The sequence below is a fragment of the Apodemus sylvaticus genome, chromosome 6 (genome assembly GCF_947179515.1).
Source record: "Apodemus sylvaticus chromosome 6, mApoSyl1.1, whole genome shotgun sequence".
Taxonomy (NCBI): domain Eukaryota; kingdom Metazoa; phylum Chordata; class Mammalia; order Rodentia; family Muridae; genus Apodemus; species Apodemus sylvaticus.
This window is the reverse complement of record NC_067477.1, coordinates 8,716,442-8,730,643: the sequence shown is the minus strand read 5'-3', so window position 1 is coordinate 8,730,643 and position 14,202 is coordinate 8,716,442. Positions and strand designations below refer to the sequence as shown.

The following is a 14,202-nucleotide window of genomic DNA, read 5'->3' as shown; positions in this document are numbered from 1 at the left end:
AAGGAAGCCCCCATCCCAGACATTTAATGCAATTGATCTCACACATTTTTCTAAAAGAAGACCCAAGAATCTGAGTCAGATCTCATCTCCCTAGGCTCAGACTATTCTCCTGGCCACTTAGGGACATGGTACTTGGGGCTAGCTTATGTAAGACTCAGTTTCTGTCAGTCTTTATTTTTCTAAGTAACTTTCTTTTTCTCTTTCCTAGCTTATAGCACATAAAAACCCAAATTCCTAAATATGATTCTTGCATTGATGAGGGATGGGATGTCATCTGTTCATAGCCCTTGAGAATATGCAGTAACATGCTGGTAGTCTTGAGTTTTGTTAACTGAAATGCAAAATAAGGTGAAATATTCTATGGTATGGTAAGAAGTATAGTTGAAGACAGGCATGAATATGGGGAACTTATTCCTTGAGGTGCTGAGCACCATAGAGAAGAGATATTGTCGAGCTTTCCCCTGTGCCTTGGTAATATAAACTCCAGAACAGAGAAGTAAAGGGATGAATCTAAACTTTACAGTTAAACCTCAGAGACTGAGGGTCTGTTACTTGCAATTGGAGTCCTAGGCTTGTGGGTTTCCTGTTTTGTTGTGCAAAATCTTCTGAATGATAGTGATGGGGACAGGTCTTCACATTAAAGTATTTTATCATGTCTTTATGACTGTGAATTGCTGCCTGCCAGGAAGAAAATATATTTGAAGAATTTACCTTGCTTGTTCACACTTTGTGAATCTAAAACTTTGCCTATTAATGAATATACTTGTGTTCTTGGGTTAATTTGTTTTCTTTCCTTGTCCAACACAAAAAACTTTCATGTAAATGTATTATAGCATATAGTATCTTTTTATAGCCATTCAATCAATGAAAGATACATTGTAATTTACATTGTAATATTGGAATATTTTGGTGGTATATATAAGCTGTGGGAGAAAAATAACATTTTTGGAGTTTAGCTCCATCTATCACATATATGTTTGTAAATATCTGTGGGGATTTTTCAACCAATTTATTAGCATTTCCTGTGTCCATCAAGTCCATATATGTATGCACATGTCTTTTTAACATCATTGGAGCTTGTTTGTTGATGCTTTGTTCCATCCCTTCAATTTGTACACTTATATATCAATGTTTGTCTGTGAGTTTGTGTCTGTCTGTATGTATGTATATTTGCATGTATGTATGAATGTTAAATATTTGAAGCCCACTTGTTGATGCTCTAGTCCATCTATTCATTATGTCTGCTTGTCTGTTTGACTGTTTATATGTGAAGTTGTTGGACCCGATTTGCTGCGACCACCTTTTTTTGTGAATTAGTTTATAATTTTTTTCTGTTTCCATTTCTTACTAGTGTGCCTCCAAAGAGTTTAAAGAGTTCAGAATTTATCACAGGTCATTGAGAGTACCAGCTCCAGATAATTAAGAATTGCACCCATCAGCATTACTAGCGCAGACTTGGTAAAGTGCCTGCCGCTGTTAGTGAAGGTGCTGTCAGCTGATATCTGAACCAAACCCTGACAACCCTAATGGTACTGAGAGGGAGAGAGACAGAGACAGACAGAGACAGAGAAGGGGGTAGGTGAAGAAAAGTAGACAAACAAGATAGTGAGTCAGAAAGACAGAGTATGATATGTAAGTACAAAAACATATCACAATGGAAAGTAGGTGTTTTTAAATAAAAAATTTGGATACTTCAATGAATACTACACTCTACACATGTATAGAGAGTCTTTAACTGTAGTATGGATAGGCAGTCCAAACACAGTGGAGAACAGTCCTGAATTCCTCTTTAAACAGTCTCTCGTGTGATTCATAACTCCCTGAATTTTCAACACCCCTTCTTGTCCTGATCAGTCTGAAGAGATGGTTGTGTCTGAACTCACACTAACATCCAATCACTGTGTATCCTGCACAGTAATACATGGGCTGTGTCCTCAGTCTGCTAATTTCCAGGTAAAGGTTGTTCTTGGCATTGTCTCTGGTGAAGGTGAACTGGATTTTCATGGCTTCAGCATAGTTGATGTAACTCCTATCTTCTCTATTAATGTATGTTCTCCATGCCCTTCTCTAGAGGCTGGAGGACCCAGCTTGCAGAGTAATCACTGAATGTGAATCCAGAGGGTTCAGAGGAGAGTTTCAGGGAATTTCAGGCACCACCAAGCTTTCCCTATACTCCAGCAGCTCTACATCACCTTGGACTTCTGTAAACACAGAGCGTGCTAGGCAGAAATCTGTCACCTATCATGGTCATAGAAATATAGAACAACTCTACCCCATAAATTTCCTTTCATACAACAACAAGGAAAACCCAGATGTGCCCCATGTCCAAGTGTCCATGGTCTGTGTTCTGTGCTGATCAGTGAATGTGAGGACCTGGGAATCCAGGGCTTGGTTTCTCTGCCAGAGGTGGTCAGGGCATGGATTGTATTCATGGGCCCAGAGAAGAAGCCTTATTTGCTTCTCTTTCTACTATAGTTCGCTCTGGAGTTAGACCTGAAGGAGAAGGCAGTACTCAAAGAACATATAAAATATCAAAGGCAATGATGACAGGTACAACAATTGAAACAGTAAGGTCCCCTCTATGTATAACTTTTTGTGTTAAGAATTATCACACTTCATTTAGTTCCTCTATCAGCATATGCATGGAACATGCTGTGTTTCTATAATGTCTTGTCCCCTTAATATTAACGTGTAAATAAAAGCATGGTACATAATTGGGTTTCCATATGGGAGCCCAGTCTTTCCCATTCTTTGATCTGGACATGGCTTCTCTTTGATATTGATCTTGGAAAAGGTCGGAGCTCCCTGGAAAGGTTAGCAGCACCCCTTCCCGGTGATAGGGAACTCAGTACATTCCTGAATTTTATTCTTTTCAGACAGATACTGTCCTCCCAGAGTTCCTATCCCTATTCTCCACCTACTTTGACTCTGAGAGGGTGACACCCTGACCCTCCCTTCCCTGGTTATAGGCTTAGGATCATCCTCTCCCACTTGGGCAAGGGAAGGCATTCGGTCCCCTGTTACATATGTTCTGGGGGCCTCAGACCAGCCTATGTATTCTCTTTGGTTGGTGATTAGTCCCTGGCAGATTCCATAAGTCCAGGTTTCTTGACACTGTTGGTCTTCCTGTGGGGTTGCATTCTCCTTCAGATCCTTGATTTCTTCCTCTAACTTTTCCATAGGGCTCCCAGATCTCAACTCAATGCTTGGCTGTACGTATCTGCATCTGTCTTTTTCAGCTGCTGGTAGAGGCTCTCAGAGATCAACCATGTTATGCTCCTGTCTGCAAGCACAACACAGCTTCTGCAATAGCATCAGGGTTTGGTGCCTGCTCTTGGGTGGATCACAAGTTGAGTCAGTCACTGGCAAGTTATTCCTTCAGTCTCTGCTCCATGTTTGTCCCTACTTATTTTTTTAAAGATGGGAACAATTTCGGTTGGAAAATTTTGAATGTGGTTTGAGGGAGGAGACACCATATATCCTCCAGGACAATTGAACTCTCTCTAACTCTGAGTTCTGTGTGCTCTCATCGCCCCCTGCTTGTCTTGGTTGCACTGCAGGGGGTTTGTGTTTGATCTCACAGTAACATCCATTCACTGTGTCTCTTGCACAGTAATATATGGCCGTGTCCTCAGACCTCAGACTGTTCATTTGCAGGTACAGGGTGTTCTTGGCATTGTCTCTGGAGATGGTGAATCGGCCCTTCACAGCGTCTGCATAGTAGGTGCTACTGCCAGTATTACTAATGCGTGCGACCCACTCCAGCCCCTTCTCTGGAGTCTGGCAGATCCAGTCCATCCAGTAGTTACTGAAAGTGAATCCAGAGGCTACACATGAGAGTTTCAGGGACCGTCCAGGCTGCACTAAGCCTCCACCAGACTCCACCAGCTGCTCCTCGCACTGGACACCTGCAAACAGAGAATACTGGTTGGAAAACTGTCACTAAGCAAACAAACCAAACACAACAAATTTTCTCTTTCTCATGTGCACACAAAAGATGGAATTTCATGTCAATAAATTACCTTTAAAAATAAGGACAAAGAAAACCAAGCTGATCCCAAAGTTCATGTTTAGTGGTCTGTGTTCAGTGCTGGTCACTGAATGGGAGGACCTGGGAATCCGGGTTGAGCTTCCCTCTCAGAGCTGCACGGTCAGGGCAGGGCAGGGCTGGTTTTCATGGGCACAGAGAAGCCTTATTTGCATTTCTTCCTGCCGTATAATGCTGTGGAGTTAGACCTGTGCTGAAGCCAGTGAACATAGCAAATATAAGACCCCAAAGACACATATTTCAGTTACAGAGTTTGACAAATGTGATAGTTTCATAATCACAATTTTTTGTTAAATATTCACCATGTTTCATTTAGTTTTCCTCTCTGTGTGTGCACAGAACATGATTTGTTTCCATACTGTCATATTTCCTTAGCATAAATGCTAATTAAATAGCACTTCACATAACTGTGTTTCTAGATATGAGCTCAGTCCTTACTACTCTCTGGACATGATACGACTTTTCCTTAATATGGTTTTGTAGAGAGTCACACCTATGAGCTGACTGGAGCAGATCTCTTTCTGTCCCCAGGATTTAGAGATTCTTTGCACCTGAGGGATTCCAGGTCCTCATCTGTCTAAGGCTCAGAGTTTGCAATGGAGACACATTTCCATTTTCAGCAAACTTACTTGTTTTGCATCCGAAAGTTCTACTTTTTCTTCCTTGTTATGTTCTTTCTGCAAGCACAACACAGCATCTGTAATAGTGTCAGAATTTGGTCACTGCTCTTGGGTGGATCCTCTCATTAAATTCTCCGTCTTGCATTTCATTTATGCATCTTTATACCAGGTAACATGTGACAGTGTTTATGATGTGCCAGTTTTCATTTTCCCTAATTAATATAATCTGTATATCCAGTGCTTTTAGTTAAGTTTTAGGACAGCTTTTTCCCACCAGCTGTGGTCACTAGTAGGTTTTCTATGCTGTAGTCCTTAACTCTACACACATGCTCATATGGGCTGCACTGACTTGACTTAAAGATGTCATGAAGTTAAGAGGTAGTTCTGTTGAAGATATGGGGTGATCTGAAGAGAATAATACTTTTGAAGTATAATCGTACATATTTAATTATATATGTATAGCATATACAATTTTTACAATGATTTTGCTGCTCTTTTATATTGTTTTATTTGTTGCTTAGTGATTAATTTTACCCCTAATTGTGATTATTTCAAGGTGTCTACTCCTCTTGGGATTATTTGCTACATTACTAATAGTATAATTTATTATTATTATTATTATTATTATTATTATTATTATTATATGTGAGTACAGTGTAGCTGTATTGAAACACTCCAGAAGAGGGCATCATATCTTGTTATGGATGTTTGTAAGCCACCATTGGTTGCTGGGATTTGAACTCAGGACCTTCAGAAGAGCAGTCGGTGCTCTTAATCACTGAGCCATTTCTCCAGCCCCTATTGGCTACTTTTTGTCAAGAGATTTTAGATGGACTTTTTAATTTCTGGAACTTTCTAATTTATGTCTGGAATACCTTAGTGCTATGAGTTTTCTTTTTAGGACTGTTTTTGTTGCATCCCATGAGTTTGTGTATGTTTTTCCTTCTTTTTCACTGTCTTCTTGAAATTCTTTAATTTCTTTAGTTCTTCTCTGACCCAGACATCAATGACTGTAAAGTTGTTCTGTTGACCTGTGTGTGTGTGTGTGTGTGTGTGTGTGTGTGTGTGTGTGTGTGTGTGTTTAGGCTGTCTGTTGCTGAAATCCAACTTTAATACATGGTGGTCTGATAAGATACAAAACATAATTTTCATTTTCTTGTATCTGTTGAGGCTTGCTTCGTGACTGAGTATTGCTTAATTTTGGAGAAGTTTCCATAAGGTGCTAAGTAGAGGGTATATTCCTTTTGTTTGTGTGAAATGTTTCATAGATATCTTTTGATTTGATTTGATTCATAATATTGGTTAGTTTCCTTCTTGTTTTGTTTTTGCCTGGATGACCTGTTGTTTATGAGATTTGTGTGTTAAGGTCTATCACTATTAACGTGTATGATTTAATGTGCAATTTAAGTTTTAGCAGTATTTCTTTTACTAATGTAGGTGCCTTTGTATTTTTACCATAAATGTTCAAAATTGAGATGATATCTTTGTAGATTTTATTTTCTTTAATGAAAATAGAATGGTTATGAAATATCATTACCCATGTCTTCTGATGAATTTTGTTTAAAAGTCAATTTCCTTTCATTACAGACGGGCTACTACAGTTCCCTTCCTGGGTCCGTTTGCTTGAAAACTTGTTTTCCACTCTATTACTCTGATGTAACATGTATCTTTATTGCTGGAGTGTATTTCTTATGTATAACAGAAAGACAGATCTTGTGTTCCCATCCATTCTGTTATTATGTATCTTTTTTGGGGGAATTGAGTCTATTGATATTGAGAGATGCTAATAACCATTGAATGCTAATTCCAGTTACTTTGGTGTGTGTGTGTGTGTGTGTGTGTGTGTGTGTGTGTGTGTGTGTGTGTGTGTGTGTTGTATCTACTACTTTATTTTACTTGCATGAAATTACTTAGTCTCTGTGTTTTCTTGCATTTAGTTATGTGTCTTGGGTTGGTATTCATGTATTTTTTTGTAGTGTTTGATTGATAGATCTCATTCAAATTTGGATTGTCTAGAAATACCTTGTTTTCTCCATCTATGGAGATAGAAAATTTTGTTGTGTATAGTAGTATAGGGTGGACTCTGTAGCTTTTTGGAGGCTGCAAGCTATCTGTCCAGGCCCTTCTAACTTTTAATGTCACAGTTGTGAAAAGTGGTACAATTCTGATAGGTCTGCCTCTATATGTTACCTGGCCTTTCCCCCTTGCAGTTTTTAAAATTCTCCTTGTTTTGTAGATTTTTTTCTTTTGATTATTGTGTTGAAGTATTTTCTTCCTTGTTACAGTCTAGTTGGTGTTTTGTAGGCTTCTTGCATGTTTATAGTCATCTCTGTCTTCAGTTTGGGAAAGTTTTCTTCCAAAATTTGTTGAAAAAATTATCTTGTCTCTAGAGTTTGGACTCTTCTTCTCCCATTCCTTCTATTGTTATGTTAGGTCTTTTCATGAAATCTTAGATTTCTTGGATATTTTTATATGGACTTTTTCATATTTACTCTTTTCTTTTATATCAAGTTTTCCTGTTGTATCTTCTATGTCTGAGAATCTGTCTTCCAGCTATTGTATTCTGTTGCTGATGCTTCAGAGTGTTGATCCTGTTCTCTAGGTTTTCAACCTTCAGGATTCCGTCAGGTTATGTTTTCCTTATTGCTTATATTTTCATTTTCAGGTCCTGAGCAGTTCCTAAATTTCTGTAAGCAGTTTATTTGTTTCCCTTTTCAAGGCCTCTACATGTGATGGACAGGGTCTGTGAGGGCTGCACCAGGCCAGGTCCTGACTCCTTCAGCTGCACCTGGGACAGGACACCTGGGGACAAGCAATGTCAACATTAGTCATACATCTGTTATCAGACATGTCTGAGTCCCTCTTCTGAGACCCTGAACACTTACAGCTTTGAAAGGTCAGCAGGCAGAGGAGCAGCACCAGGACAGCCATGCTCTGATGGAGGCTCTATGAGAAGTGGATGGGGCTCCTCAGCTAGGCCTGGGCTTTCAGCCTGAGCCTGAGGACTGCTTTGCATTGGGGGAGGTTCCTGAGAGGATAAAAAGGTTTCCAGTTTTTCCTCCAGGTGACAGAAATTTGCCTTGTGCTTTCTAGAGCACCTGGAGAGGGAAATAAGGAGCATTTTTTTCTGGTACTGTCTGGAGTTCAAATTATAGATAAACAGGAATTTGTAGGATTCATACTGTGCAGTCCTAGGAAGAAAAACATGGGAATGTTTACAGGAATTGAACCTATCCCTGCCATGCAGAACATATAACTGTAAAGAGTGATGACAAAGAGGGCTTGGAGAAGAGTCATGCAATCCTGGGTCAGTGGCAATTAGTGTTTTGGATTATATCTTAGGGGAGATTCTCTGGGAGTTATATATGCAAAGTCATTATACTGGTCTCCTTAGTTTGTTGGACAACTGGAATGCCCTGGTAGTTTTGTTGGAATTTGGGTAGTTCTGAACAAATACTAGCAGCAGGAATAGAAATGAATGATATTAGATAGTACATTTAGAGATTTCCCAATGGTGAGGTGTGCTGAGGAACTGTAAAGGTGTTCCCTGATCCTCCATAGCCTATGGGACACTTGGATGGTCCCTGATAGATGTCTGACAATTACCTTTCTTATATCTGTGAAAACCTAATTAAATTAAAACACAGAGTTGATTTTTTAAGACAGTAGGACATAAATTGTGGCTATAGAGTACAGATTCTTCCCCCTTTGAGAAACAGGCAGGCTAAAGAGAGAACCTGGAGGAAAACCATCCATGTGAATGGAAACAGTGAAACCTGGAGAGTCTGATTCCATCTGAAAAAAATTGAGTCAGCCTCTGTTTTAGGGGAAACAGTTAGTATCCCATGAGCAATGGGCGGCCTCATTTAGAAGCCATGGCAGTTCCAGTACGGATGCCATAATATAGCTCAAACAAACAGATGGAGTATTTATACTGGCTTGGGGAGCAATGAATGCTTTATTATCTGACAGTATATTTAATGTTTCATAACTATTTACTGACCTGGACACCCATTAAAAAGATATATATTAATATATGGAAATTATTATATACCTACTCCAATAGCTATTTTTGTTGTCATTTTGATTACAATCTAAAAATGGAGAGAACACCTGTTAGGGACCTCTGTTTAACTTTAATTCGGAATACATACTTCTTACCTGTATATTTGAAGTAAGAAGACACACATATAATCTACATTTTAATCAAGATCTCATTTGCACCATGTTTTCTGCTGGAAACTTATATAAGAACATGGAAATAGGAAGCGTTTTATCTGTATTGCTTGTTCATCTTCCTTTCTTATTGAATCCAGAACAACCAGCCCAGGGGCTGCCTCACACTTAATGCATTAAGATCTATCATCTCAATCACTATTTAAGAAAGTACCTCACTGGTTGTCTAACAGCCTGATTGTATGGAGGCATTTTGTCAATTGAGGCTTCTTCCCTCTCATGACTCTAGTTTGTGTCAAGTTGATTTTGAACCTGTCAGGGTGCCCAATTAGCCCCCATAGTTTTTATTGGATTATAATAGTATATTCCCACTATTCTCATGCACAAATCCAGACTGATAACACATAAGAGAAGGACCATAGGCAAGTGATAGCTAAAAGCACAATTGGCTGAGGGTGTCCTTCTAAGAGTTCAGAGTGCGGGCCTCCACAGAGACTCCATCCCTGAGAGAGAGAGTAGAGTAGTAGGATCAGGAAATGGAATTGTAAAAGTCTATTTCAAATGAAAACATCACTTTCTGTGTCTACTCTACAGAACTGAGATAGTAGGGTGACATGTTCGGAAGTGTCATGTGTTGCTGTGCTCCAAACCATTTTCAAATATGATAGAACCATGGTCTCATTACAAGAACAGGAACCCCTTTCTGTCCATCCTTATAACATTTATTTTTCTTCTTTCTTTTAGTAAATGGATTTCATGGCATTGATTATAGGCAACATGTAGAGCACACCTGTTAGGGACTTATGCTTAATTTTATGTGGGAAGATATACATTGCTTCTGGATCTTTGAAGTAATATGACAGAGGGAGTAGTGTTGATTAATAGTTATTAATCAATGAGGAATATGTTTTTGAAATATTTACATTTGAATCTATTAGTTATATGTATATGACACAAAAATCTTCCTTTGATTACCTCTATCACTAGATTAGCAATTTTTATAAAATATTTATTTTCAATTGTGTGTATGTATGGTTGTGGGAGCAGTGTAGTGCTCATGCAATACAAATCTATACTGGGTATTTTGTACATACATGTGGTAATGATGTGGACATTGTGGGTATCAGGAATTTAACCTGGAGCACTCCAAGAACAATGTGCTCTCTTATCTGCAGATGTGTTTATACAGCACCAGGAATAACAAAGATGACATTGCATATCCTTTATGTGTTCACAATGGACTAAATATCATATTAATCTGTGAGAATCTGGGGGACACTTTTTCAATGACAACGAGCACCATTGTATCAAGTGAAACACAAAGAAATGATCAGGAGTAAAGTAGAAGCAAGGCAGGTTGATCATAGTCTGGATAGTGTTGAATGAGAAGGCTAGTCAGATATATAGGAAGGATTATTTCAATAATGATATGCATAGATCTTGGCCACAGTTAATAACAGATTATTATATTCTTCATATATGGAGAGCAAATTTGGTGATGTTGCCCTCAGAATGATTACTGTTTTCCTGTAATTTCGCACATGTGTTTAAAAATCTTCATGTAAGGGAAGATGAATACAATTACTTTTAAACATCAATTAAATACAGTAAATTGCAGAAATGTAACTAAAACTGCAGTTAGGAGAGAAACAATATATTACCAAATCTCACTGGCTGTCCTCCCTTACACAGTTGTCCAATTTTGATTTTTCCTGGTATATATAAACTCAATAATTTGTTTTATTTGATCCTATTAGATTATAGAATTATTTACAAAGTTCTTACACTGTACGAACACACAAGTTTGGTAGAATGACACTGAAGAGCAGGATCTAAAGAATTTCTGGAGCTGGGAGAAGAACTCACATCTGTAACATTGAAACACAGGCTGATACAGCAGGGGTCAGAACTTCCTAGATTATAGAAGTGATTTTGGATGCAAAAAATGTGTATATATACAAAATGGAGTACTATTCAGCCATTAGAAACAATGAATTCATGAAATTCTTAGGCAAATGGATGGAGCTAGAGAACATCATACTAAGTGAGGTAACCCAGTCTCAAAAGATCAATAATGGTATGCACTCACTAATAAGTGGATATTAACCTAGAAAACTGGAATACCCAAAACATAATCCAAACATCAAATGAGGTACAAAAAGAAAGGAGGAGTGGCCCCTTGTTCTGGAAAGACTCAGTGAAGCAGTATTCGGCAAAACCAGAATGGGGAAGTGGGAAGGGGTGGGTGGGAGGACAGGGGAAGAGAAGGGGGCTTATGGGACTGTGGGGGAGTGGGGGGCTAGAAAAGGGGAAATCATTTGAAATGTAAATAGAAAATATATCGAATTAAAAAAAAAGAAGTGATTCTGGGAAGTCACTTTTGGTCTTCAGCGCCCTCTGCTGGTTGTGACCATCCCTGTAGGGCAGTTTTTGTGCAGGTTCACACTGGACTTCCCTCACTGTGTCTCTGGCACAGTAGTAAGTGGCTGTGTCATCAGTTTGCAGACTGTTCAGTTTTAAGAAAACTTGGCTCTTGGAGGTGTCCCTGCTGATGCTCAGTCGAGATTTGAGAGCTGAACTATACTCTGTGCTCCCACTACTCCGTATTACTCCTATCCACTCCAGACCCTTCCCTGGAGGTTGGCGAACCCAGTGTACATAATAGTCAGTTAATGAGAACCCAGAGACAGTGCATGTGATGGACAGGGTCTGTGAGGGCTGCACCAGGCCAGGTCCTGACTCCTTCAGCTGGACCTGGGACAGGACACCTGGGGAAAAGCAATGTCAACATTAGTCATACATCTGCTAGCTGACATGTCTGAGTCCCTCTTCTGAAACCCTGAACACTTACAGCTTGGAAAGGTCAGCAGGCAGAGGAGCAGCACCGGGACAGCCATGCTCTGATGGAGGCTCTAATGAGAAGAGGATGGGGCTCCTCAGCTAGGCCTGGGCTTTCAGCCTGAGCCTGAGGGCTGCTTTGCATTGGGGGAGGTTCCTGAGAGGATAAAAGAAAGCACAGGAGCATGCTTCTGATTTTTTCTCTATTTGCCTGATTTCCTTTGTGCTTTTTAGAATAAATGAAGGTGGATTCTCAGGAAGTTTTGTCTTTTATTGTATGGATTTCAAATTCCAAATGACAGGATTAATAATGCATTATCTTCAATGAAATTGTATAACATAGCAAATTGCAGGAAATGATTTCATGGAATTGCGGCTCTTTTTGATGAGAATTCCTTCCTAAGGAACTACAGAAATTTTTGTTTCTTTCTTTGTTTCTCATTTTGTTTCTTTCTTTGTTCCTTTGTTTGTTAATTTGTTTCTTTTGTCTTCCTTCCTTCCTCCCTCCCTTCCTTCCTTCCTTCCTTCTTACTTTCCTCCCTCCCTTTCTATTACCCTTCATTCCTTTCTTGTGAATTGAGGATTTGATGACCATAGAAAACCAGGATTATAGTGCTTTTCTCCATTGGTAATATACATGACCAGAGAAGAGAAGTGATGAACTGGAAACAACTTGCTCATTCAGCAACCAGAAAATATGTGTCTGCCTTTTTGGTATTGGAGACCTCATATATTGAGTCTCTTATTGCATTATGCATAATCTCTGTACTGTGAGTGGTTGTGGTGGAGACAGGTCTTGACATTGGGAAGGGAACCATCATATACAATTTCTGATGCGTACTCCCCACAGTGAGTGCTCTACTCCTCCTGTTTGGATCAGAAGAATATTCTTCAGGCATTATGCTCTGTCTATACCATTTGGGTTTAAGTTTGGGGAAAAGGATCAAAGGAATAAATGTCCATTTCTCACCAGATATTGGGGAACTTGATATGAAACCTTTTTCTCAAGTAGTTTTATCTCTTCTTACCTTAAAGATTATTGGTGTATTATATTGTAATCTTATTCTAGAGGAATGTTCCTTTTTCATGAAATTCTACAGAAGGAAATCACTAAGAGACTTTCTTTTTCTAAAGGGTAGGAGTTCATGGTGAAGACACATATTATTTAAAGTTATTTTTTATTTGAGAGGTCTTGATGCTGGATTCTCATACTCACTTTAGAACCACCCCTCTCTACACAATTTCTTCAGAACTCCTAGGACATGAGGGTGACCTGTTGTCTGTGACCACAGCTGTGTCAGTGCTGGTTTTGATGTGTGAGGCGCATGTATTGTGTGAATAGGATGGTGAACTTTAAGTTACTGGTTCACTAACTCTTTCTGAATTTGTCCCTGGCTATAACTTGATTCCCATACACTGCCCTAACCATGGAACCCGACTGAGTCTCTGCAGAGAGTCCAGTGTTCCCTAGGCTATAGGTTCCTTTGCTTCTGTTTATGATAGTATTCCCCAAATGGAATCATTTCTGCCCTGTGTGATGCTCTGTGATATGTTAATTTCTGGGTAAATGCTACATTTAAAAATTGTATTGAGGTATAGAGATACTTGTGTGGTTAATGCTCTTAAAAAACAAAAACATTTGATAGAGATCTTAGCTTACATCTCCATGGATAGCAAGAGAGCTAAGTGTGACTCCAACTTTTAATCATACAGACAGTGTTTTTCCTTCCCCATCTTCATAATGGTGTATGCCAGAGATATCAAGTTTCTTCCATGTTTCCTAAAGGCTTATAGAATATTGACAAAGAGGAGGTAGAACTAATGTAAGGGGTGGAGCATGAAGAACAGGTGTCAGATGATATCTTCTGAACATGGTATGCCCATTACATTCATGAAGTTATCATGGCCATTGTTATTTATATAAACGTACCTATGAAAAAACTCAACCATAGCCTGGTATGGAAAGGCCTGATGATTTCTGGTCTGTGGCTCCAGCTGTTGTAAATAGACATTTTCTGGAGTGTGAATATCTTACTTTTCTGTAGGTGTAGTCACTGGTAGTTTTCCTATGCTATAGTTCTTGGGTCATCATGTGCACATATGCATAGCACTAGCAACATAGAAAGTCATGACATTGTGCAATAGGCTTATTTTGAGAAAATATGTAGAAGCTGTCAGGGAAAAGGTGAGTATGTGATCATTAATTAATTAAATATGCATAAAACTTTCATAAAATAATGAAAAAACACACAAAAGAAAATGTGGAATGTTTTAAAGTCAATAATTTCCCAAAAACTATTTAAGGGAGATTGTGGGCCTTCTGGAATTGACTCAGTGTAGCTGCTTGTACAGGTTTCCTAGAGCACTGTTGCCTTTTAATTCCCAAGAAACAAGGAATCCTCCAAGGTAGTGAAGCATTCAGGTTGCTTTCTGTTCCTCTGTGTTCTCTAGAGATTAAGAAAGCATACTAAACATTCTAGGAAAATTGGTGTTAGCCATTAATCTTATGTACCATGTACA

General features: G+C 39.0%; 2 gene segments (V, D, J or C); both read right to left on the bottom strand.

Annotated features, from left to right (window-relative positions):
- Positions 1-3,414: 3,414 nt before the first annotated feature.
- On the bottom strand, positions 3,415-4,168 carry LOC127687796 (Ig heavy chain V region 5-84-like). The segment is given in 2 exon segments: positions 3,415-3,908; positions 4,023-4,168. Coding segments are annotated over 2 exon segments (540 nt in total).
- Positions 4,169-11,190: 7,022 nt separating this feature from the next.
- LOC127687795 (Ig heavy chain V region PJ14-like) lies at positions 11,191-11,793 on the bottom strand. The segment is given in 2 exon segments: positions 11,191-11,612; positions 11,696-11,793. Coding segments are annotated over 2 exon segments (468 nt in total).
- Between the last annotated feature and the right edge of the window lie 2,409 nt (positions 11,794-14,202).